General features: G+C 42.2%; 1 protein-coding gene across 7 annotated transcripts in view; it reads right to left on the bottom strand.

Moving 5' to 3' along the window:
• Window positions 1–25,519, bottom strand: part of FRMD4B (FERM domain containing 4B) — a 340,426-nt gene that overhangs the window by 52,584 nt on the left and 262,323 nt on the right. For all 7 annotated transcript variants that reach the window (XM_057554765.1, XM_057554763.1, XM_057554764.1 and 4 more), the window contains 2 exons: window positions 17,822–17,878; window positions 16,999–17,021 (listed from right to left, as the gene is read on the bottom strand). In XM_057554765.1, coding sequence (XP_057410748.1) covers window positions 16,999–17,021; window positions 17,822–17,878 — 80 coding nt within the window. The remainder of the gene's footprint in view (window positions 1–16,998; window positions 17,022–17,821; window positions 17,879–25,519) is intronic.

The following is a 25,519-nucleotide window of genomic DNA, read 5'->3' as shown; positions in this document are numbered from 1 at the left end:
GAATTACCACTTTGCACACGACTGCACTGAGGTTATGTGAAGATGAAGGGCGATAGAACTCCCATCCATTGCTGTGGAAAGCCAACTGACATGATCATTTTGGAAATTTGCATACCCCATGACCCAGAGATCCTTTCCTAGGTATACCTCTAGAGAAACTTACACAAAAGAATAGGGTTTATAGCAGCACTGTTCACAGTAAGACAAATAAAACAGCCCAAATATCCCATAACAGTAGAAATGATAAAATTACAGTATTCATACCATGGAATATCATACAGCAAACAAAATACAGACTAGCTTCACACAACATAATGAATCTCACAATATTTAGCAAAGAAGCAAGACCCAAAATAATATATACATCACCATCCCATGTATATAAGTTCAAAAGCAAGCAAAATGAAACTACAGAGAATCATACATAGATGATACAGTATAAAGCAAAACAAGAAAATATGTTCCATACAGCCCAAGTACCTTTGGGGAAAAGAGAGGATTTTTATTGGGAAAGGGGGGTCCACTACACAATCGGGGTGGGGTGGGATCCTGGCAACATTCCTCATGGGGTGTGGTTATGTGGCTGTGTAATTTCTAATTTGTTCTTTAAACCATTCATACATGTTTTACACATCCTTCCGGGTGATATAATTCACATCAAAAACTAAGTCAAATATGGTTAGTGGGTGAAAGGGAAGGTACCGATGAGGAAGCCCATTGCCATTTAGAGGGCAAGTGTTCGAAACACTGGTGCATTATTCTTCAGTTAATTCTGATCATTTTCAGAGTTTAGAACCTGAAGGATTTCACGTCTGAGTGGACTGACAGTAGCTGAATGCTTATTTGTTCACCCTCCGAAGAACCCCTGCGGGGGAATTTGCCTGGGAGCCAAGGCCACGTGGATCCACTGAGCTGGCCGGGGCAGCCAGGTCTGGCTTGGGCAGAGAAGGCCCCTCCTGGGGCTGACAGGCAGGCAGGGTGGGAGGCTGGGTTTATATGAATGAGGATCAACCTCAGAATCCCAAGGGAGGGCCTCTAAATAGCCGGGAGGTGAGCAAGCCTGGACGGAGATGTCTCTGCCTCGTCCCAGCAGGAAACGCACTCACCCTGTCTGGACACTCTTTTTTTTTTTTTAATTTATTTATTTTTGGCTGCATTGGGTCTTCCTTGCTGCAGGTGGGCTTTCTCTAGTTGTGGCTCACGGGCTCTAGAGCGCAGCCTCAGTAGTTGTGGCGCACGGGCTTAGTTGCTCCGCGGCATGTGGGATCTTCCAGGACCAGGGCTCGAACCCGTGTCCCGTGCATTGGCAGGAGGATTCTTAACCACTGTGCCACCAGGGAAGTCCTGTCTGGATGTTCTTGAACCGAATGCAATGGAAGTGTTATTTTAAAGACGAAATTGACCAGAACTGCCAAGAGGGACTGCTTTCTCCAGGTCCTAGCCAAAGACAATGCCCGTAAATCTACAAGACTTGCTCCTTCTCAGTAACAAACCAGAAATTGCTATTCTTCATCCTTTCAGGAGGAATTCAGATGCCACAATGAAGAACACTGCGTTTTATCTAATTATCTAGGCTGATAATTAGATAAAATACCTCATAATACCTCCTTTAGGTATTCCAAGTTCCTATTCTGACAGTTTTCTAGAAGGAAGCGGCCCATGACCCACCATTTAGCCACCGCAGCTCTTTTTCCCGTGATGATTCCTTTTGGCATTCCCAAGCCCCCTTTCACGGGCTCTTGTTTTTCTTTACTGACCGCAAAAGCCCTGTAGGAATGTGCCAACCTCACTCATTTTTGAGAGAGCCACATGGCTGGCAAAGCTGAGGCCACCCTTTGTGTGCGCTGGAGCAGTTGTGTGGAAACAGCCACCCCCAGCAGATGTGTGCACCTGTTTGTGCCTAATTGGGAACTTGCCCACAGTGACAATCAGCCACCTGCCATTCTCAGGCTGGAGGACGAGGGAGTGAGAGCAATTAGCAAACTGTGGTGCTGGCACTTCTGGAGCAAACAGATCACTGAATGAGATCCCTCAAAGATGGTAGCTGTCAATGCTTCGTGTGGAAGCATCCTTAGGTTTCTAAGACAGTTTAAAAAAAAAAAAAAAAAAAAAAGCCCAAGCCCCAAACTTCCCTTTTCTTTTTGATGCTAACGCTCTTCCTTATCTGAAATTCCAAGCGAAGGTGCCTAAAAAGCACGTTAAGTATAATGAGCCAATGGAAATGAGCGTAGAAACATCACCAAGACATAAATTAAGCTCTTTAAAAAGTAACTTGGGACTGGAGTCTTGCATGAGTATAACTCATGCATATGCAAATGTAAAAAAGCTATAGTTAACGCCTGTTGAACACTCAAGATAAAGTCTAGGGGCTTCCCTGGTGGCGCAGTGGTTGAGAATCTGCCTGCCAATGCAGGGGACACGGGTTCGAGCCCTGGTCTGGGAAGATCCCACAAGCCGCGGAGCAATTAGACCCGTGAGCCACAACTACTGAGCCTGCGCGTCTGGAGCCTGTGCTCCGCAACGAGAGAGGCCACGATAGTGAGAGGCCCGCGCACCGCGATGAAGAGTGGCCCCCGCTTGTCGCAACTAGAGAAAGCCCTCGCACAGAAACGAAGACCCAACACAGCAAAAATAAATAAATTAATTAATTAATTTAAAAAAAAAAAAGATAAAGTCTACCATGTAGCCTAAGGGGCCTCCAAGATCTCAAGCAAGTTGTCACAGCTGGGAGCTCTATTTAACACTGTGCTATGTGCGAGCTAAAGATTTACTGTCTTTAGGAACTGGTGTAAATTGGAAACGTTTGCCAGTCTTCTGGAGTTGCCTGTACAGAGGCTGGTGATAAGCCACTTCCTTATCTATGCTTGCTAGAGAGCTGGGGTGGCCGTCAAAGTTTTGCACTATACTGAAGGAATGGGCCATGGCAATGATCATAACAGCCAGAAAAACTGTATTTAATGTCTGTTAAATGGTGTAACAGGTGTCAACTCAATTACTAAAGCATTCCAGCTGGATCCAGTGTTTAAGGAGGACAGCTTGCTTAAACATGCCATTATTAGAAGGATCTTGGATACTGAATATAAACACTAATTTCCTCGACTAATCTACCAGCATTGATCAACACCTTGGTAGTTAGCAGTTTAAGGTATGTTCTCAGTTTACTTAGAGCATTTGTTCACTGGCCAGACTGCCTTCACATCACCTTTTTTTAATTAAAAAAAAAATCATGTTTCTTTCAGTTATCTGGGAACTTGGCCTTCAGTGATGAATCTAGTTTATTATCTCCTTGACTTAATAACTAGGGAGTTCTAACAGTAAATTACTCTCCACTAATTCCTAGGTAAAGGGATATTAAAGGCTGACAAGCATGAGAAAACACAGTAGTTCTTACAATCCCCTGACTAGCAGCATCCGTATTATCTGAGAACTTGTTAGAAATGCAAATTCTTGGGCCAACCCCAGACCTACAGAATCAGGAGGGCAGAAGGTGGGACACAGCAATCTGTTTAATAAATGACTTGAGAACCACAGGAACAGAATAATAGAATAAACACATCATAAAACAAAGGGAGATTTTCAAGAAAGAGATAGCAATCTACAGTTTAAAACAGGAAAGAAGGTCAAAGAGGCTGAGGACAGCCCAAGAGGTTAGTTTCACGAGACTCTTCAAGGCTGACCCAGCAGTTACACAGAGTGGATACCTTCATTCAGTCCCTAAAAAAGAAATGCTTTGAACGACAGCTCACACTCACTGAGCACTACTAGGTTTCAGAGACTGGACAAAAACCTCTCTCTACAGGTTATGCTATTATCACCAGCATCCCCATTACACAGATGTGAAAACTGAGATTTAAGAGAGATTGAAACTCACACAGCAAGAAAGTAGCAAATATGACTCCAAGCCTGTGCCTGAACCACCCTGCCTAACTCCTCTAATTCTGAAAAGAGACAGAAAATGCGGGGAGGAGGAGGTGAGGAGGAGACCGAAGGCTTTTGCCAGCTTAACTCGAGGCTTCAGAATTTATAATTATAGTGGCCTCTCATCGATTCTACTAAAGTTAGTTTCTGGGACTTCCCTGGCGGTCCAGTGGTTAAGACTCTGCGCTTCCACTGCAGGGGGGCACGATTCCTGGTGGGGGAACTAAGATCCCGCATGACGCGCGGTGTGGCCAAAAAATAAAATTAAAAAAATAAATAAATAAAAATAAAGTTAGTTTCTTCAGTGAGGATAGGCTGCATTTTTTAAACTAGATAATCTGGAGTAGCCAAAAACTGGATTAAACCACAAAGATCTGAACACAGATAAGAAGACTTAATATGTGTTATCACTGAATGTTTCTTAAACCCAACCCAAACCACTACAGTCTATAGTTGTCCCCTGATAGCAAAGATACCAAATTTAGTTTAAAAAAATTTGTTTTAAGAGCCACAAAATCAGACCCCAGTCATTTTCAGCAGAATTTTAAAACAGGGCACCCAAACCCGCCTGAGAAGCCCAACACCCAACAAAGTTTCCTTAAAACACACGAGGTGTTCCTGAGGCCTGATTTTTTAATCTTGACTAAAAACTTCATAGTAAAATCTCTACCCCTGTCGAGTTCTCTCTTTTAGAGGACAGAGGGCTTGGGAGGAGCTGCAGAAAGTTGGAAACAAATTGTCATCATTCATAGTCAATCATACACCAAGGCAGAAAGCTAGGGCTCAAATCCACCCCATTCTAAAGCCACCACTGATTGTTGCAGACAGTTTAGTCAAACTGCTCACAGACTGAGACGATTTCATAATAGCTAAAATAAAGTGCCCTCCTCACTTTCCACCCCTCCAGACCAAACCCTGCCAGCTGGTTTAGGCGAGCTGAGTTGGTGTGTCCGACCCTGAGTTCACAGACGGGGGAAAACAGGGCCCGCTGATGTTAAAGACTTACCCAGGGGCGCCTCGGGGAGGTGGCGCTAGATCGAGAGGACCAGTGGCTGCTTGACTGGTTCTCCGGACTCCAGGTCAAAGTGGCGCAGCCGGGGAGGAGAAGGAAGCAGAGGAGGGAACTGGAAAGCCAGGAGGAGAGAGGAGGGGGAGGGGCCGGAAAAGCCAGGCGGGCTGGGCCAGACCTTGCCCCCTCCCCTCCCAAGTCACAGGGTCTTTCCAATCTTGGAATTTTCTTCCCACCCCATTTAAACAGTTCTTGATCACGCCTCAAGCCAAATCAGGTGGTCACCGTTTGCAGAGCGGAAAGTGAGACCTGAAAGGAGCCCTTCTCCTGGCCTCCCCCTTAAGCTAGGGATGCTCCCCACCACTTCTGCGAGAAGGAGGGATGCCCTCCGTTCATCTTAGCCCAATGAAGCTCCTTCCCTGGGGATCAGGCGTGAGCACACGTTTCTAGGCTGCCTCTGGTTTGCAGCTCCCTCCGACCACTCAGCCCCTTCACAGGACAATAAACGAAACTCTTGCGGCTTTAAAGGAGACTGTCCTGGGCATGTGCTGTGTGGCAGACAAGTGCTCAGCATTTTACTTATACAAAATACAAAAAAAAAAGGAACTCACTTAATCCTTATGGCGAACGTAGATGTAGGTGCCATTTCTAACTTACAGATAAAGAAACTGAGGTTTAGAGAGGTCACCTGGCTGCCCACGGTCCCACCAGAGCCGGCACATGGGCAGCCAGGGTTGGGACACAGGCTACTGCAAAGCTGCCACATACTTAGAAACAAATCAACAGAGCGGCCCACCAGCTGGCCCTAGACTTGTAATGTGCAGTAATAAGGTAAGGCCTTAGAACTGGATACAGTCCCAGGTCTCCATGTTTGTAGGACGTTTGTGGTCTTAGATAAACTAACCTTTGTGAGCCTCAGTTCCTCATTATAAAGACAGGGATAGTGACCTGTTTTATAGGGTTCTTGGGAAAATGCTATGAAGCTGTGTTGCTGTGAAGGCACTTGCCTATGTTCAATAAATGTGTTCCTTCATTTCTGATCACAGCCCATGAAACCAACAATTATAAACACTTTATTTCTACCATTCTCAGAACAGGCTGCGGGTGGATTATTACCACTGAGAAGAATCCCCAGTGGGCGATCTAGATTAGAGTTGCCAGATTAAATATTTAGAACACACACTCAAAAAGTTATTCGTTGTTTATTTTATTTGCTCAATCTGGCAACCCTAAGGGCTGGTAATAAACCACATGGGAAAAGAACTTTGGAAGTGACTTGGCAAGTCCCAGGTTGTAAGTGGCTTTAGGATTGGCTCAACAGAACCCACAGTAACTGGTGGAATTTCAGCCTTGAAACTTGCTCTTCCAACATCATGACCAATCCATGGAATTTGTGTCCGATCCTCGTCATCTCAGCACTCTACCAAAGAGACAAGAAACCGGCGTGTGTTCTGGGAAACACAGCGTCCACTCAGCTAGAATTCCGTTGCTGTTAAATTTTTGTCTGTGGCCTAACTTGTAACAAAGGACGAATTACTCTGTCCATCTGCGTGCTTGATAGGGATCAACTGTCAAACTACCTTTTTTTCTTTTCTTTAAGTCTAAAGAATTTCTAATAATAATGAAAATGTGATGAGAGATTTTTCTAAACATTAGTCAGCTTGCCAAGGATTCTGATCCTTTGAAACTTCAACTCTTTTAGAAGAAATGTAATCCATAAGGATGACTTTGGCTGAGAATTAGGTTAACATGAAAATTTGTAAATATTTAAAATAAAAACATTTTAGAAATTCATAGAGACAGAGGGTAGAATGGTGGTTGCCAGGAGCTGGGGGGAACCCAGTGAGATTCCAAGGTCTGAGCCAGCGCTGATGACATTCCATTGCTGCCAGAAACAAGCCATGAAGAACTGCCTGGCATGCGGGTCCAGGAGTTCGCCAAAGTCTAACTGCATTTGCATTATCAGCCCAAAGCAGTAGATATTGTTAAACATCTTTTGGATTCACTCTTGAGGAATTAAAGCAGTAGATACTGTTAAACATCTTTTGGATTCGCTCTTGAAGAATTATCAAGTGGAAAGGCTGAGTAGAAATTCAGAAGATGGGGGTTAAAATCCAAGTACCACCATATGTGGAAAAGATATGTGACCGTGATCACTACGTCTGTCTCCACATCTGCAGAACAAGGATCTCAACGGCTACAATTTGAGGATCAGATGATAAAAGTACCCAGGAATACCTGGCACCTAACGGATGATGATGAAAGCAGGGTGCACAGTGGTGGAGTGAAAACAGCATGACCTCTGCCATCAGATGGCTTGAGTTCAAACCCTAACTCCATATGGTAACCAGCTGTATGACTTGGGCAAGTTACTCAACTTCTCTGAACCTCAGTATCTTCATCTATAAAATGAGGCTAGGGACTTCCCTGGTGGTCCAGCAGCTGAGACTCCGCGCTTCCACTGCAGAGTGCGTGGGTTTGATTCCTGGTCAGGGAACTAAGATTCTGCATGCTGCAGGGTGCGGCCAAAAACAAATAAATAAATAAATGAAGTACAAAATGTAAACATCGGGAAAAAAATTTCAAAAATGAAATGAGCATAATAATACTACCTAGCTCATAGAGCTGATACCAGGGTAGCAACTGAGTATTTAGGAAGCTTTCAGAAATGAGTATTCCAGGTGCCAGGCACTGTTTTAACCCTTTCACGTGTATTTTCTCTCGATTTTCACAATGCCCTTATGAAGTCAAGGTTGTTACTCCCCATGCTTCAGACCTGGGCAATCATACATACTGAAATCAGAAAAGGGTAAGAGGTTCCCAGACATATATGCAAAAAGGCTGTTTTGCAGAATTCTGTGTGGTTCCAGCTTCCTCAATGGAGGACCCGTTTAGACACCTACGAGAGGACCCCTTCTCTAATAATCCACTCAACACCCGGGCCTTCTCAAGGCCTTACAGTTTTCAACAACCAGGACCAAGCTACAGTTTGCGAGGCCCAGTGAAAAATCAAAATGTGGAGCTTCTTTGTGAAAAAATCATGGAGAATTCCAAGATTTCAAGACAGAAGAGCATCAAACCAAGAGTGGCGTGCTTCCGAGCAGGGGGCCCTGTGTGATTGCCCAGGTCACACATCCATGAAGTCTGCCCTGCCAACAGCTTTTTCCCTGGTAGGTTTCCACTGTCTTAATTGCTTCCTTTCTGCCTGCCCAGCCTCAGGCGCCTGTGCTGAGAACTGAATGAGCCTGTTCACAAAGGCATGCAGGCCCCTGGGGGCCAGCAGGTTCTGGACAGGGCCTCCCACATACGGGGCGAATCACAGGCTTGCTGCTCTGGGGTGGCAGGGAAGGGCTTTAAGCCTTGGTTTGGGAAGTTTCCGTTAGGCCAAGTGGGTAGTGTTCCATGAATCTTACATTGATTTTGAAAAAGGATGCAGTGCAGGAGATCTGCAGGTCACTGTGCTAAGCTCTGAGTTTTTTAACAAGACAAAATAACATTTAAAAAAATTCTGACATAAGCACTATATTTTCATTTTCAATAAATGAAAACACACTGACATGCAAAGAAGAAGGAAAATTGTAAACATTTCTATCCCCACCATCCCAAGACAACTGTTAGTCATGACAATAGTACCCGCTTAATTTTTTTTACCCCTACCATAAACCGGGCAGTGCGCAATGCACTATTAACACTGTATTGCAAATTTGAAAGCTGCTAAGAGAGTAGATCTTAAACGTCCTCATCACAAGGAAAAAAAAATTGTTGTAACTATGTGTGGTGTTGGATGTTAACCAGACTTATTGCGGTGATCATTTTGCAATATATACAAATACTGAATCATTATGTTCTACACCTGAAACTAATATAATGTTACATACCTCAATAAAAAAACCATATCTCAATAAAAAAAATTTTTTTTATAAAAGAACTGTAATTAATTATTCCCACTTACAGATGGGAAACTGCAGCTTAGAGATGTTTAGTAACTCAGCTAAGATTATTCACCAGTGAGAAGTGGGATCTGGAATCCAGTTCAGCTTTGCCTAACTTCAGAATCCACTCTACAACAGTCTATGTGGTAGAGAGATCTGTAGGTGTGCAGAAAGAATATACTAGAACTTCTTTCTTTTTCTTTTTTTTTTTTGGCTGCACCACGTGGCTTGCAGGATCTTAGTTCCCCGACCAGGGATGGAACCCTGGCCCCAGCAGTGAAAGCGCCGAGTCCTAACCACTGGACTGCCAGGGAGTTCCCAATACTAGAACTTCTAATGATATTTATTTTTATTCATTCTTGGAACATGTTACTCTATCTCTTTCCTTTTGATGCATTACTCTTTTGTGAACATTTTATAATGTATGTGATGTCAATATAGTTCTACATGTACATAACTATATAATTAAATAAATAATTAAAAGTAAACATATATTGAGAATGAAAGGGGCTGTATGAACAAAAAAATGTAGGGGCTCCTGCACGATGCTACGACATAAGGACCAGTTTTTATATCTGTATCATGTATTTGAACATATTGGTATATATAATTTTTTTATAAAAATGGATAATACATACACTTTTTTCCTACTTCCTATATTGTAATCATTTTTCCATGTCAATAAATATTCACCTACAACAGTATTTTAATGTAAGTATTGGGCTCCTCAAGTATTAATTTTGGTAAGTAAGATTTGATGATTTAGAACAAGGATCTGATATCCATCCTCCATTCCTATGCTTTCATCCCACCCCCACTCCAATGAACAGTAGAATATAATTAACTATCTGGAAGCCAGGGATTCTCCTTAAAAATCCATCTCTCTTCCCAAAAGAACTGAAATCAGGGTCTCAAAGAGATGTTTACCTATTTTTGTTCATATCAGCATTACTCATAAGAGCCCAAAAGTGAAAGTAGACCAAGTATCCATCCATGGATGAATGGATAAACGAAGTGGTATATACATACAATGGAATATTAGCCTTAAAGTACAGGAAATTCTGACACACGCTACAACATGGATGAATCCTGAGGACATCATGCTGAGTTAAAGAAGCCAGTCATAAAAAAACAAATACTGCATGATTTCACTTCCATAAGGCATCCAGAAAAGGCAAATTCATAGAGACGGAAAGTAGAATGGCGGCTGTTAGAGAGGCTGGGGGCGGAGGGGAGAGGGCTTATCATTTAATGGGCACAGAGTTTCCATTTTGCAAGATGACAGATCTTGGAGATGGATGCGGTGATGGTCGCACAGCAATGTGGATGTACTTAATACCACTGAACTGTACACTTAAAAATGGCTGAGACGATAAAACAATAATAGCAACATCATCTAAAATGCATCTCAGTATACTAGATGGGGCTTAGCGGAACCAAACTCCCAAGTACTAAGTCTCCATTCTGTACCGGGCACCCTGCAAGGTACTTGATCTCACTCAATCCTCACAACGAATCTCTGAAAGAAAAGGGACCTTAGGTTCAGATGGCTTTAAGACTGGCTCAAGGTCACACCACTAGCAGATGAGGAGGGCTTGTCTCACTCAAACTCATGCCTGCCTGTCTGAGTCCAAGGCCCAGGCCTTTCTCCAGTGTCTCTTATAAAGGATGTAGAAGGGCTGTGGCTCAGGAATAAAAGGAAGGCCGGAAACTCAGTCTGCCTCCATCACAGCCCTTGCTTGGTCCAATGCCTCTCACGTTGTAGGTATTAGGTGTTCAATCTACAAGAGTGAATAAGGTCGAGCAATGAGAAGAAGACAAGGTATTCCAAAGGCACTGCTGACCGAGCGCTCATTTCCGGCCTTCTCACTCTTAAGCTATGTCCTCAAGTGACTAATATTAGACTCGGGGCCACTCCAGTGATAACACCACTTACCATGGTAGAGTCCACTGCCTGCTGTCCTCACTGCCTTCTATCAGGGACAGCAAGGATCCATGGAGGCCTCCTGATACAAGTGTAAGACAAAACGGTAAATCTGAGATGGTCAGGGAGACCTGGGGACTGTAGGTCTGGTCCTGTCAACCTGAACTGTCATGGATATGTCACTTGTTAGTTCATCAGCTATGAAAGGAGGGTTCCAATACATAATATTGGGCAGCCCTAACATTCTCTGCATAGAGCAGATGAAAAAGCACCCACCGTATGGGATGGATGATTCCTTCCAAATTCAGGGCTCTTCAGAAAAAGCAAGTTCAGAACTTGATGAATGTTTACCCCAAGAGTTACTGGAATTAAAATCGAGGGATGCAATAATCTGGCAAGGAGTACAAAGAAAAGGTTTGCCAAAACTGCTTATCTTTTAAAGGCATTTTAATACTGAGCTTTCAGAGAATAAATAATCCCCTGCTTCACAAAGTGAAGTCCATAGAACACTGGTCTGGCAGGAGGCTCACACATCAGGGACAAATAAGTGTTGGAAACACTGTTTATGTGTCTTCTTCTGGGAGATCCGCCATGCACGTGAGCAGATTCGAACTTCATCGAAAAGAACTTTGTTTAGCTTTTAACCACGTATTTCCCACACTTATTTGTCTGCGGTTCCCTATGTGTTGTTATCTTGTTTGTTTATTCAACATAGCAACTCTAAACATCTGGTCAAGCCATGGGGAAATGTTAAACCATAATATGGTAATATAAATATAATCCACACAAAATTTCTTAATCTCACTTGTAACGTGGGAATAATATTCCACCAACCTCATGGATGGAGACGACAATTAATGAGTTAATGTTTGTAAACATGTAAAACAGCCTGACACGTAGAATTATTTACAAGTCATTAAAAATAAATGAAATATTAATGCGCTGAACTGATTAATAAAAGAACCTATTTGTATCTTTAAGTCAAACCTTAAAATAGAGTCATGACACCAGGAGAGAGAAAAGCCATTTCTTAATAGGTTTTTCACAAAAGTGTTTTGCTGATTCATTAAAGCCCTGGCCTGAAATCAGACAGAAACGTTAAGCTTCTGTCAAGTCAGCCTTCTTTATTCTGCCAGCAAGGAAGGTAATGATTCTTACAAGTTTGTGTTAGGATACGAAAAAGGAGACTCCTGACAAAGGTCCAGAGCGTGAGGCGTGGAGTCCTAATTAGGCCATTCTCTAAGCCATGTGACCTGGACAGTCAACTACTTACTCCCTCTAAAGCTGTTTCCTTCTCTGTAAAATGGGGATACCAGTAGTACCTGTCATCACAGGATTGGTGGAAAGGTTAAACATATTAACAATAATAATAGTAATACCAAGTAATAGAGACAAAGAAACTGAGTTCCAGAGAGGTTAGTTACCCACAGTAATACAGCAAGTGCCTGGGTAATTAAATTCCAAAGCTCTTGCGTTCACTCCTGCCTCCCCATTGATGTGAATAAGGACATACTCAGCACAGCACCTAGCCCACGGGAGCTGCTATTTTTATCATGGTAACTGATTTCAAAGGTCCCAGAAATGGAATGATATTTTAGAGCTTTAAGTGCTCTAGAGGTGTAAGAGTAGGAGAAGTTCTTTAAAGTCTTTGATTGTTCCCCCCTCCCTTCATTAACTACTCTCAAGGCATCCAGAGAAGTTCCTCTCCCATGGGAAACAGCTGCTCCCAGTAGCACAGCTGTAAATTGTGAATTATTCCTTCCCATTTGAACCTAGGTGACAATATGCCCTCATGGTGACCCAGTACTGAATTGTAAATTGTGGTCACTCACTCTTTCTTATAAGCAAAAAGTGCCCTAGTCACATAGTTCCCTTAGTAATTCCCACCTTTCAGGATCTTAAAAAGAAAAGAAAATGTTTTGCTTTTACAAACTCATTTGTGGCTGGCTCAGTGATGAAACCTTGCCTCCTTGCCGTGTCAGCTTTCAGGAATCCTGTGTTTGTCTATGTTGTGTTACCCGAGTAGCTTGTTATCTTTGCAGCTTAAGGGCTGACTTGGAAATTCAGGCTGTCAACTATTTAAAGAAAAAAGTCCCCATGCCACTATTTTAATTAACTTCCAGAGAGCAAGGTTTCCTACTGGTCATGATAATGTTAACTTAAAATACTCAAGGAAACAGGGCAGGAAACAAAATAGGGGAGGAGTGTTGTTTTTAAAGGCATTCTAGGAAGAAGAGTTTGAGCAAAGCCATAAAGGCGAAATAGTGAAGGCACGTGAAGAAAAGAGAAGGGTATGTGAAGAAAAGAGAAGAGAGGCAGGAACAGATATTAAGGAGTATAAGCAGTTAAGAGTGTGGGAGGTTAAAATGTATAATACAGATTATGTGGGGCCTTGAATGCCAAGTTAGGGTTTTGGAAGATGGGTGTCTGTGCGATGAGAAACTGTAAGAGATGTCTGGAAGTCAACAACAATGATCGCGTTTATGTCTTAGTAAGATACCAGGGGGTTATGTGCAGGTGGTAGTATACAACGGAATCAGAACAGATCTGGGAACTTACTGGCTATGTGACATAGTCTCTTTGGCCCTAAAATTTCCATCTATTAATTTGTTAAATGGTGGTGATAACAACTGTAGTGGGAATTGAATGAAATGAGGCGTTGACTTTTAAAATAATGTCATAGAAAGCAGTCAAAGAAACAACACACACACACACATACTTTTACAGTCCGGCTGAGTGGAGGAGACTAAGGGCTGAGCAAGCCAGCGTTCTGATAAAGACAAGGAAAGAAGGGAGCTGTCTGACAGATGGAGAAAAAGGTGGGAGGGAAAAGAGAAAATCCTTAGAGATGATTCAAGAGAGAATGGTGGTTATTCAAGGGGAGACAGTGGAGGAGGAGTTGGTCTGGGGGCTGGGATGGTGGCAGGTTCAGCTTTGGAAATTCTAAATTTGAGAAAGAAGAAGATATTCACAAGGAGTGGGTGGACCAGAGCAGCCTCAAGAATTAGGTGTTCAATCACTGTTTTAATTGAAAAAGCCACATTGCCCTGGTCTAGGAGGGTAATAATTGGGGACCTTTTCTGATCCACAATTAAACCTCAGTGAAGTTCTAAAAGCTAAGAGCTGCAGCCACTGACGTGTAAACAAACAGAGAAGTGGAATTCAGAATTGCCACTGAGGTAGCCCTTGATAGAAAGTCAAATTCTCTGGAAGGAAGGCCCCTGCCTAAGTAACTCTGCATCCTCGTGCCTAGATGGGTGCGGACCCATTTCAGGCATTTAGTAGATGTCACTGGATAAAGCTATGAAGTTTGTATAATTTTAGTTTAGCGGTATCAAGAATGTATAAATTCCATTTCAGCGCTTCATACTTTGCCTCCCTTGAGGAATTTCCCTTTGCTTGTTCCCCACCTGAGAAACATCACTTAAGAAAATAATCACAGGGACTTCCCTGGAGGTCCAGTGGTTAAGACTTCACCTTCCAATGCAGGGGGTGCGAGTTCGATCCCTGGTTGGGGAGCTAAGATCCCACATGCCTCAGGGCCAAAAAACCAAAACATAAAACAGAAGCAATATTGTAACAAGCTCAAAAAAAACTTTAAAAAATGGTCCAAATCAAAAAATCTTAAAAAAAAAAAAAAAGAATCACAGACAACCCCAATCCCAACTACATACAGATGTTCATCAAAGCATTATTTATATCAGCAAAAAATGGGAAACAATTCATATTTAAGACAACAGGGGAGTGATAAATTATGTCCATCAATTTGATGGAATATGAAAGTGGCGACTGCAGGAACTGTTCTAAGTACTTTGTATATATTAATTCATTTAGTCATCATAGCAATTCTATGGGGTGTATACTATAAGTCCCATTTTACAGATGAGGAGACTGAGGCTTGGCGAGTTTAAATAACTTGTGCAAGATTATACAGGTAATAAGTGGCAGACCTGGGATTTGGGTGAGGCTTTCTGGTTCTGGCGTCTTTGCTCTGATCACTACACAACACTGCTGCATGGTATTTTTAAATTTTTGGCCTGATTTTCTTAAATTAGTTTTATAACAAAACTTTGGAGGAAAAATACACCCTCTCCATTCAGGGGAGGAGGAGATCAGATAGGGAAGGGGTGGTGACAGTCAACCAAAATTCTGCTTCATTATATACCCAATAACAAAAGTTCACATTTCCTATTTCTTTCACCCTCATCAGCAATAACTAATGCTCGTAAAACAAACTGTAATCTACAAAGTCCTTAAACATCATTCGTAGCCTCAAAACTACCCTGCCAAGTCCCATTTTCCTTAATCCCAATTTACAGATGAGAAAACCGAGGCTGAGAACGGACAGAGGGCATTCAGGGTCATGGTGCTAGTTTCTTGATTCCTAGTCCCAAGCTCCTTCTACTACTCAGTGTGGTTTAGACAATTTCAAAACAGCGTCCTCCATTTCTTTAGTCTAGTCATCACTCAGGAAACCACCAGGAACACACTGAAATTAAGGAAAAGGATTGGTTTGGGCTTGGCCAGACTAACTCACCAACCTTGAAATCTTAGGGCTAAAACAACGTCTGTACTACCCAAGGACCATTCCTTCTAAGCCTTCTTCTGCCATAGGCAAGCGATCTTCCCTAAGGAAGGTTTGTGGAATCAATCTTTCTCTTTGATTCTTTCCCTTGACATGTGATTACAGCTTCTTCAGACCCTCCTACATCCCAAAAGCCTCTTCAGAGGTTGCCAAGAGATGGGACAGGATGATAATGATGAGGGCAATAATGATACTATAATAGTTAATAATAATAATAGCCAAAGTGTATAGAGAGCTTGCTACATGCCAGATACTGCCCTGGGCAATGTTTACATCCAATTAATCTCACAGCAGACCTACGAAGGAGGTGCCATTTTCCTGATGAGGAAATGAAGCTCGGAGTGTGTCCATCACACGCTTGACCGGGAGAAAGTGGGGGAGGAAGGGTTAGCGGTTCACAGACAGCAGAGGCTGAGCTGTTGGCTCAGAAGCCCTCATTTATAAATCAACTTCAGACTCACCCCCCCACACGATGGAATTCCTCACATATCTGATCTTCCTAGGAAACATGGCTCCTCCAGGGAAGACAACAGTGGAGAACACAGCCGCTCTTGATGTTAATGACCTAGAGACTAATTTATCCTCTTTTCATGCCCTGACGTTTTCTTTTAATTAAAAAAAGTTTGGTGTTCATTGATCTTTATGATTCCTTCAAAGCATATTTCCTAACCTAAAAAAATTTTTAAAATATATAGCACAAAACAGAGCTAAAAGGAGAGTGTGGTGAGTGGATCATGGCGTGTTGAGTGGAAGCCTCAGTCATTCTACCACGTTAAATGGGCAGATGTGGAAAGTGCTTGGAGTTTCTGAGGTGAAGCATGACTCCACGAGTGGACGTTTTCAAGCTTGGAAGGCATTACTTGGTTATCAGCCTGTTAAGGAGCACACTAGTCAAAGACTTGGCTGGGAATGAGTACTAGTTGATCTGTAAATAATCTACAGGTAAGGTTTACCAGCAGTGGAACATTAACACTGTAGAGGCGAGGCTTTGTGGGTCGTTGGCCTGTGAGCTGCTTCGAATTGGAGGTCTTGCCTCCACCTTTAACCCTTTCTACTACCCCAACCGCAACTATTGCATTAAAAGAACAGAATGGAGCAGATAGAGGGTGAATTCAAATATAAACGCTCTGACGATTTGGCCAGTTAGGCAGTTAGAACCAGTAAGTGCCTCGGTGGCAACAATACAACTGTTAGGTCAAATATATGAAGGGTGAGGCCCCTTTAGGGCAGCTGCAAAAAGAAAGCCCCTATTAATCCCTTAACTAAGCAGCTGATGGATTTAATCTTTTTGTGCTTATGGTATAATTCTTCAAACACAGGATTATTGTAAGTTTAAAAAATCAGCACGGGCTACCCAAGTTTTTTATAGATTTCTTCATCTTGCTAAGAGATGATGGAAAATAGAACTTTGGAGGACTTCTGAGTACAATCTGCTGTCACTCTGGCTTGGAAAGCTTCATTCCCGGATTCATTCACAAAAAGAATAGGTCTCTATTTGAAGAGGAAAGAGACCTCAGTCTCTCGCCTGGGGATCTACTTTCTTTTGATTTGCATCCATTGTTATTTAAAATAGCATTAAAAGATTCAGCTAGGGTTATTTTGCATAGTAATATCAGAAAAGGAACCATACCTGGTGTAATCCCCTTTGGCTTCCTGAAATAAAAAACAAAGATAGATGATCAATTTGTATTGATGTTGATTAAGCTAAAAGAATTTTACTCCCCATCATTTTCCCCTCTTAAAATGCCTGAGTTTTGTTTTGAAAACTTTTTCACAAGGAACACCTTCCCTGCATATGACCCTGGAGAAGAAAGTGGCATTTAAGAAATCGCTATTACCCAATAATTATTTCTTGTTTTTAACAGAAGAGACAAATCTATCTGAAAAAGCATAGATGATTATTTCTCCTTTAATGTTTTGAAGATCACGAGATAAATGCTTGTCTTTCGGAGCAGCACACTTTTTAGTCTGGACTCAGACCGTTTAAACCATGACACAGGTAAATCAACACATGCCATTTGTTTTCTTTTTTTAAACCAGCATGGAACACACTGGTTTTTCAGCTATGTGTGCCTTTAAGAATTAAAGGGCTCTTTAACTCCACCTCAAGAAAAAGTATACAAAAGTTACTAAATTTAAATGCAAATTACAGTTGTTGTAACAACTGCAGCCTCCCAAATTCAAGCCACTGGAGCTCTTTGCTAGCAATATGGTCTTAACTCTTCTTCCTCAGTGAAGTCTAAGTTTCATTTTCTTCTGAGACATATCACACTCTCGCTCATGCAAACTACACTAAAACAGAAAACGGTGGCTCACATTTTATACTAGCAAACAACCAGGAGGCTTTAAAAAGCCGTCAGCCACTGGCCCATGAAAAAGTTTCAGAAGTGCAGGCAGTTCACAAAACCCAACAAACAAAAGGAGCAGGTAAGAGGCAGTTTGTCAGTTCTTACCTGTAAAATAAGCGCCGCTAACCTGAAGATAGTTTCGCTGTCTACTTCAATTTGCCCCTGTCGGTGGAAAAGGAAAGCATCACTGAACACAGGCTGCCCTAGGTCGTAGCAAATGGCTGTGGAGTTGGGGAAGCTGTCACTGCTTGGTACCTTCAGTTTAGGATTGAACGCAGATCATACCATTGCAGGGGGAAGGGAGGGGGGCGTGGAGAGACGTATCCAGGGTTAAAGGGAAGCCACATTGTGTGTGGGTGTGAGGGAGAGAGAGAGAGTGCGCGCGCGCGCGCCAGCACTTTAATTAGCTGTGGGAAATTGTGTTTTGAGAGCAGTATTCTGGAAGGAACACACATGACTTTGAAACTGAAAATTCAGACAGCTTCTAAAATGAATAATTTTTACCTCTCCAAGTTCATTTTGAAGCTCTGATTTTCTTAGATTAGTTTGTTCAGTGTTTTCCTGTGTCAGCAGTTATTTTGGTACACACACAATGCAAATATTATAAAAAATATAAGTTCTACTTCTGTGTCAATGAGACATTATTGAATTAATATTTATACTGTTGTAGAGAAAATGTAAAGCCTTAAGAACCAGTTACAGGGCTTCCCTGGCGCAGTGGATAAGAATTTGCCTGCCAATGCAGGGGACATGGGTTCGATCCCTGGTCCGGGAAGATCCCGCATGCCGTGGAGCAACTAAGCCCGTGTGCCACAACTACTGAGCCTGCACTCTAGAGCCCGTGAGCCACAACTACTGAGCTCGCGTGCCTAGAGCCCGTGCTCCTCAACAAGAGAAGCCACTGCAATGAGAAGCCCGCGCACTGCAACGAAGAGTAGACCCTGCTCGCTGCAACTAGAGAAAGCCCATGCGCAGCAATGAAGACCCAATGCAGCCAAAAACAAATAAATTAATTAAAAATTTTAAAAAAAGAACCAGTTACAGAAAATGCTTGAGACAAAAATTCTGTTGCTTTATACTGTTTGATGAACCCTAATTTATCATTTTTCCATGATTTGATTTTATTTTTTCTATTTTTTAACATTTTCATTCCCAGTAGGAAATCTGGTACTCATTCGACCCTCCCCACCACCACTTTATTTATTTTTAAAATTTTACTTATTTAAAAAATTTATTTTATTTATTTATTTTATTTATTTTTGGCTGCATTGGGTCTTCGTTGCTGCACGCCGGCTTTCTGTAGTTGTGGTGAGCGGAGGCTACTCTTCGTTGCGGTGCACAGGCTTCTCATTGCAGTGGCTTCTCTTGTTGTGGAGCACGGGCTCTAGGCGCGCAGGCTTCAGTAGTTGTAGCACACAGGCTCAGTAGTTGTGGCTCATGGGCTCTAGAGCACAGGCTCAATAGTTGTGGTGCACAGGCTTAGTTGCTCCATGTAATGTGGGATCTTCCCGGACCAGGGATTGAACCCATGTCCCCTGCATTGTCAGATGGATTCTTAACCATTGCGCCACCAGGGAAGCCCTCCACTATTTTATTTTTTCAGCCTTTAAGATCCTAAAGAAAAATAGGAGTTTGAGGCTGTAACTAGCAGGAATACTTCTTCAGTTGCCTGGTACAGATGCATAACTGTGTCGGGGTATTGCCTCTATCAATAACACTCACATGCACCTTCATTTATTTTGTTAAATGTGATGACCTATGTAAATACCATTATTGCATTATGTGATAAATTACAACATTGAGTAGTAGAGCAGGGTCTCTATTAAAAAACTTTTTTTTGGTGAGATGCTAGCTTGTAAGCATTAACACATGCTAAAACAATTCCGTATAACCCCCTCCTTGCATAAATCCTGTATAATTAGTACTTGAAAGTGCATAGTGTTTAAGAACATGGGTCTGGAAATTGCCCTACACTTTTTTTTCTTTCTCCTTTCTACCTGTTGAATCTGAGCTGGAGAGTTTTCTAATTATACCAAGTGCATCAGTGGTGAGTAATTAAGTAGTTTTAAAGTAAATGCACACTAGGTAGGTTTATAGAAGCAGTTAGCTCAGTGAGAATTTCTAGAAGGTTTATGCTTTTCTCTCAAGTGGCCAAGTGATTTGATTGGGCTTCTCAAAAAAACAAGAACAAGAACAACAACAAAAAACCCCAAAACTAATAATTCTTTTAGAAGCCATAAAATAAAATAAACAAACCCCAAACCTGGGATATTACAATGTCAGCAGTGATAATTACCTGTGTTTCCCTTATATTTCATCCTCCAACAACTAAGTATCCCTTCTGAAATCTGAGGCAGTGGATCTGCTTCAAAGTTTTTCGCTTCAAAAGCTGACAGGCCCAGAGCCTTGGAATTCAAAGCTCGCCTATAATCTCTAGAAACAGATTATAAAATCAAAGAGAAGCCAGGTTGATTGCAGAAATCAATTGCCCTCTGTCTTTCAGGCAAGAGACAGTCATTTTCTAATCTGGTGAAAGATGATGAAGCAGTTAATCCAACAGGTGAGGTGGGTGTTGATCGAGATTAAATTTTAGAAAAGCTAAATTCCTTATCTTCAAAGAAATAGAAACTCATGTGGGGCATGGGGGTGAGGGCTTCGCAGGGGAACTCAAGAACATGTTTGAGTTTAAATTAGACCTGAACTCGTTAAAGTCAAATTCGTCTTAAAATCAGAGAGAAGAGGCGAAGTGCGTTAGTTCAAATATTTTTTTTAAAAAACTGAAGATGAATAAAATATATTGAAAATTATTGCCAACTCCTCTGACACCCTGGGACCCCTTTGCCTCCTCAGAACCTTAGATGAGTCATTGGAACAATATTTTAGACACCAACTTTTCAGTTTAGTAAATTAAAAGACCTCAAACAGATACTCTTAAGGAAGTTGCCAAATATTTCTCTACATTGGAAGGGTCATCAAATATTAAAAATGCTGAAATGAGGAGCTAAAGCATGAAAAGTACCAGGCTCAGACAGCTCCAGGGGAGAGGGGAGGCAAATACGAAGCTTGCCTGTGGACTTTTTCACCTACACAAGTGGCCCCAACACAATTCTGGTGGAGGAAGGCAATGGGGGGATGGAACAGTAGGGCCTTTGAGAAATCTCATTCCAGGAAGAGAGGAAAATGCGTGGTTTGGCAAAGCCCCACACTATTTTACACGTCTTAGTCCCCACCTCACCTTTCAGTTAACCACTGTTCTGGAAATACAAGGCAACATATTTTAAGTTCTAAAACTGACTGTCAAGGTTACCTGACTTGTGCGTGGAGTTCACCAAACAATGGATTAATCAAGAATAATACTATTTTGCCTGGTTCTCAGTGATTTCATATGGTGCAATTTAATTAAGACTTATACAGAACTCTGGAGTTTCATGTCTGAAGGGTAAAACTTCTTTAGAAACTGCAGTCTGCTCTTGGATAGAACATTTCCTTCGCTTACAACCATGGCAACCGAGGTAACCTTATAGGTACTGGGCAAGCTAACACTTGAGAAAGGGATCACCTCAAAGACAGAGGTAATGGGATCCTTCAGTGGGTTTCCATGATTGTCAAGGATAAACAAAGAGAAGCAGAGGAGTGAATCAGTGGATGTGGCTGAATGCACAGAGGTAACGTGAAACAGTATCAAGTGCTAGTGCTATACTCTCAAAGCTCATTTAACTGGATTATGGATTCAATCACTAGGTCACTGGGTTCAGGCTCCACCTCAGACATCTCATTTTTGGTCCTTGACTTGTCGGCTCAGTTGACCAAGACATCATGCTAATGAGGTGAACTCTAGGTTTTGATTCCCAAGTAGGAAAGCAGAATAAAAGAAAGTTTTAGAACTTGAAAGGGACTTTTGTGAAAATACGACTCCTATGATTTTACAGATGATGGCACTGAGGATCAGGAGCAAGAAATGTACTACTCAATCCTGCAGCACATGTTGACTCTGGACTCTTTCGACTTTACCGTGCTTTAATTAACTCCAGTGCAAATCTCACCAGGAATCTTCTAAAGGCATGTAAAAATTGGAATCAGGTAAGATCAGAAAAATGACTCCAAATGCCACCTCCACTGTTGGTAGGATAGTATGTCACCATCAAACATACACACTCATATAGAATGGGAAAACTATTTCTGAAGAACTATTCTGCATTTTCTGTACTGATGTATTGATAGTACTCCATGGAAACTTATTCTGCACTATAGCAATGAACATTAATAACTTGGTCACAAATACTTAGGATGGAGAACTACTTACAAAATGTTGAGAAACCTCAGTTTGTTTCCAAGTCTACTACTAATCATCTATTTTAGGGTTAAGCCTACCAAAAAACAAAAACAAAAACAAAAACAACCTGTAGAACACCAACCAAAAAAAGTAGAAGAAATGAAAGAGATAAAAAAAAATTACCATTTGCAACAGTCATAGTACTAATTGATTCAGCCAATACTCCTGAATAAATAAAAGCTATTGGGTGAAAGTTAGATGAGAAACAGAATATTTACATAATCGCAAAGGATCTCTCCATAGGGGAGAATTAATTACAAAGGGGAAATGGTAACTTTTCAATGGTGAAACCTGACAGATACCATCTTAACCAAGGGATGAGATATCACCAATAATTGGGAAGACCAGCATCATGTGCCTCCTGATATGTTCTGAGAAGGATATAACTTCATCTATATACAGTGCTGTGCTGCTAAATGTAAATGTTTCACAACCAGAAATGGGGGAGGGGGTACAAGCTCTGATTTGTAGCGTTTGTTGATTTCCATGGTGTGAACATTCCCACCATGGCTGATTTCAAGCTACCAGTATGATATTACAGAACGTGGAGCTGGGAAGAGATGTGAGAATTGGCTCTCATAGATGGTACTAACTGGTTCTAGCACACCACTGGGTAGTATTCCTGCCAAAAATACATCACTAGATCTAATCATGAGAAACCCTGAGACAAAAATCTGGCCCATACTCTTCAAAGATGTCTGTGTGATGAATGGCAGAGAAAGGCTGAGGAACTGTTTGAAAGCAAAGGAGACTAAAGAGTTATAACAACTAAATGCAATGTGTTATCCTGGATCAAGAGGAAAAGTTGTTATAAAGGCACTACTGATACAACTGGGTTGCATATTAGGCAATAGTATAGGTTCAATGTTAAATGTTCTGAATGTGATCATTGTTATATGGGTAAGAGATGTCCTTTATTCTAACAAAGATACCGTGAAACATTTAGGGGTAAACAGTGTAACTTACTCTCAAATGGTTCAGAAAAAAATTACACACATTTGGAGGTAGGGGAGACACAGAGAGAGCATGAGTACAAACGTGGAACATGTCAACAACTGGTGAATTTGGTTTGATAGACATACATTTTGTGTGTGTGTGTGTGTGCTATTCTTGCAACTCTTTTGTAAGTTTGAAATTATTTCAAAATAAAAAGTTTGTTAAAAAATTGATGTATTTTCCGGGAGGGCTGGATATCTCTTTGTCTCGACTGCCTCGTACCCCAACCCCCTTTCTGAGCAGAATATCCCATTCTTTTGGAGAATTGCTTCTCTCCTTACTGGATCTAATGGAAATACAATCATCCTTCTGTGGGCAAGTGATGGAAGAGGGTTCAAAGACCTTCCTAGGGATTTTCCAGATTAGAACTAAGGGAAGAAAGCTCTCTCTCTCTGGGGGTGACATTGGGAAGATGTGAACCAGAGAGAATCAATGACTACAGATGGACAGAAAGGGGCTTCTTAACATTGGTAGTCAACTGTGTCCACTGCTGAGCCGGGCCAGACTTCAAAGTCTGGTTAAAGTTCAAAAATTGTCAAGAATGATGCTTTGGATGCTGCTTCTATGCTCTCACCTTAGTTTACCAGTAAGCCTGCAAACAGTGCAAAGAACCAATGGGATAAGGACACAAATGAGTGAGTTGATACAGCTCCCAGGAGCCTAATACCTTCTGTGGACACACCTACATGGAAGGAAGACTCTGCCAGGCCAGAGAAGCCCAGAGCTATGGGCTGACTAGTTTTTATACAATTTGGCTGGGGGAGAGGCCACATCAACACTTAATACCTACCTACCATCTAACAAGGCAGCTCTTGCTAGGCCATAGAAACATACTTCCCTGGGCAACTTCCTATTTTCTAGGGGTTATCATGCCCCTAGAAGGCCAGGCCATAATTACTACACCTGCACTCCCTCCTCCCCCTATGTGAATAAGCCAGTACTTTCTCCTTTTCCATCCAAGCTAGTTGTGAGAGGCAATGTTTATGGAGGATGGTCTCAGTGAATACTACACATTCGTTCTTTCAGATCAGCATTTTGCAACCTAAGTACAATTGACATTTTGAGTTAGATAATTCCTTACTGGGGGGAGGGGCTGTCCTGTGCACTGCAGGGTATTAAACAGCATTCCTGGCCTCTGCTCACTACAGCCCAGTAGCAGCCTCCTCACCAGCTGTGACAACCAAAAATATCTCCAGAGATGGCCAAAGGGTTCCTTTTGGAACCCCAATTGAGAACCATTGCTCTAGATTCACTAAGTTTATTCTTGGATTAAGCTAGAATCATCAGAAACCTACAAAACTGAGCCATAAGGTTTCCCCAGGTAAAACTCCTTTTTTGGTATGATTTATTTATTTTATTTTATTTTTTAATTTATTTTTGGCTGCTTTGGATCTTTGTTGCTGCACGCAGGCTTTCTCTAGTTGCGGCGAGGAGGGGGCTACTCTTCGTTGCGGTGCGTGGGCTTCTCATTGCGGTGGCTTCTCTTGTTGCAGAGCACGGGCTCTAGGTGCGCAGGCTTCAGTAGTTGTGGCTCGCGGGCTCAGTAGTTGTGGCTTGCGGGCTTAGTTGCTCTGCGGCATGTGGGATCTTCCCGGACCAGGGCTCAAACCTGTGTCCCCCGCACTGGCAGGCGGATTCTTTTTTTTTTTTTTATAAATTATTTTATTTTATTTTATTTATTTTATTTTTGGCTGCGTTGGGTCTTCGTTGCTGCGCGGGCTTTCTCTGGTTGCGGCGAGCAGGGGCTACTCTTAGTTGCAGTGCACAGGCTTCTCACTGCAGTGGCTTCTCTTGTTGCGGAGCATGGGCTCTAGGCACACGGGCTTCAGAAGTTGTGGCCTGTGGGCTTCAGCAGTTGTGGCTCGCGGGCTCTAGAGCGCAGGCTCAGTAGCTGTGGAGCACGGGCTTAGTTGCTCCGTGGCATGTGGGATCTTCCCGGACCAGGGCTCGAACCTGTGTCCCCTGCATTGGCAGGCGGATTCTTAACCGCTGCGCCACCAGGGAAGCCCAGCAGGTGGATTCTTAACTACTGTGCCACCAGGGAAGCCCAAAACTGCTTTTTTGAAACTGTGTTCTGGCATCACTCCCCTGGCTTATGTAGAGAAACAACGTAAGAAACAACCCTCAGAAACTCATTATTTTAATAACTTTAGGTGTGTTGTTCAGGACATGGTTCATTACCTCATATAATATCCCTTTACAAGGACACATGGGAGCAGTTTCTGATTTTTAGGACCAGTGATGACTGTGTTCCTTCGAGCAGCTGCTTTGTTTTTACCTTAACCACCACTGTGCATTACGTAAGTGATCATAACTCCCCTCTGAGCTTTGGCTCTTAAGAGAAGTTGAATTTCAAATTTGTGGGCTAAATGCTTTATACTCACCATGCTGAATTTTTTTAAAATATTTATTTATTTATTTGGCTGTGTCGGGCCTTAGCTGCGGCACATGGGCTTAGTTGCCCCACGGCATGT

Source organism: Balaenoptera acutorostrata, chromosome 10, assembly GCF_949987535.1.
Source record: "Balaenoptera acutorostrata chromosome 10, mBalAcu1.1, whole genome shotgun sequence".
NCBI classification, from domain to species: domain Eukaryota; kingdom Metazoa; phylum Chordata; class Mammalia; order Artiodactyla; family Balaenopteridae; genus Balaenoptera; species Balaenoptera acutorostrata.
This window is presented reverse-complemented; position numbering and strand designations above follow the sequence as displayed.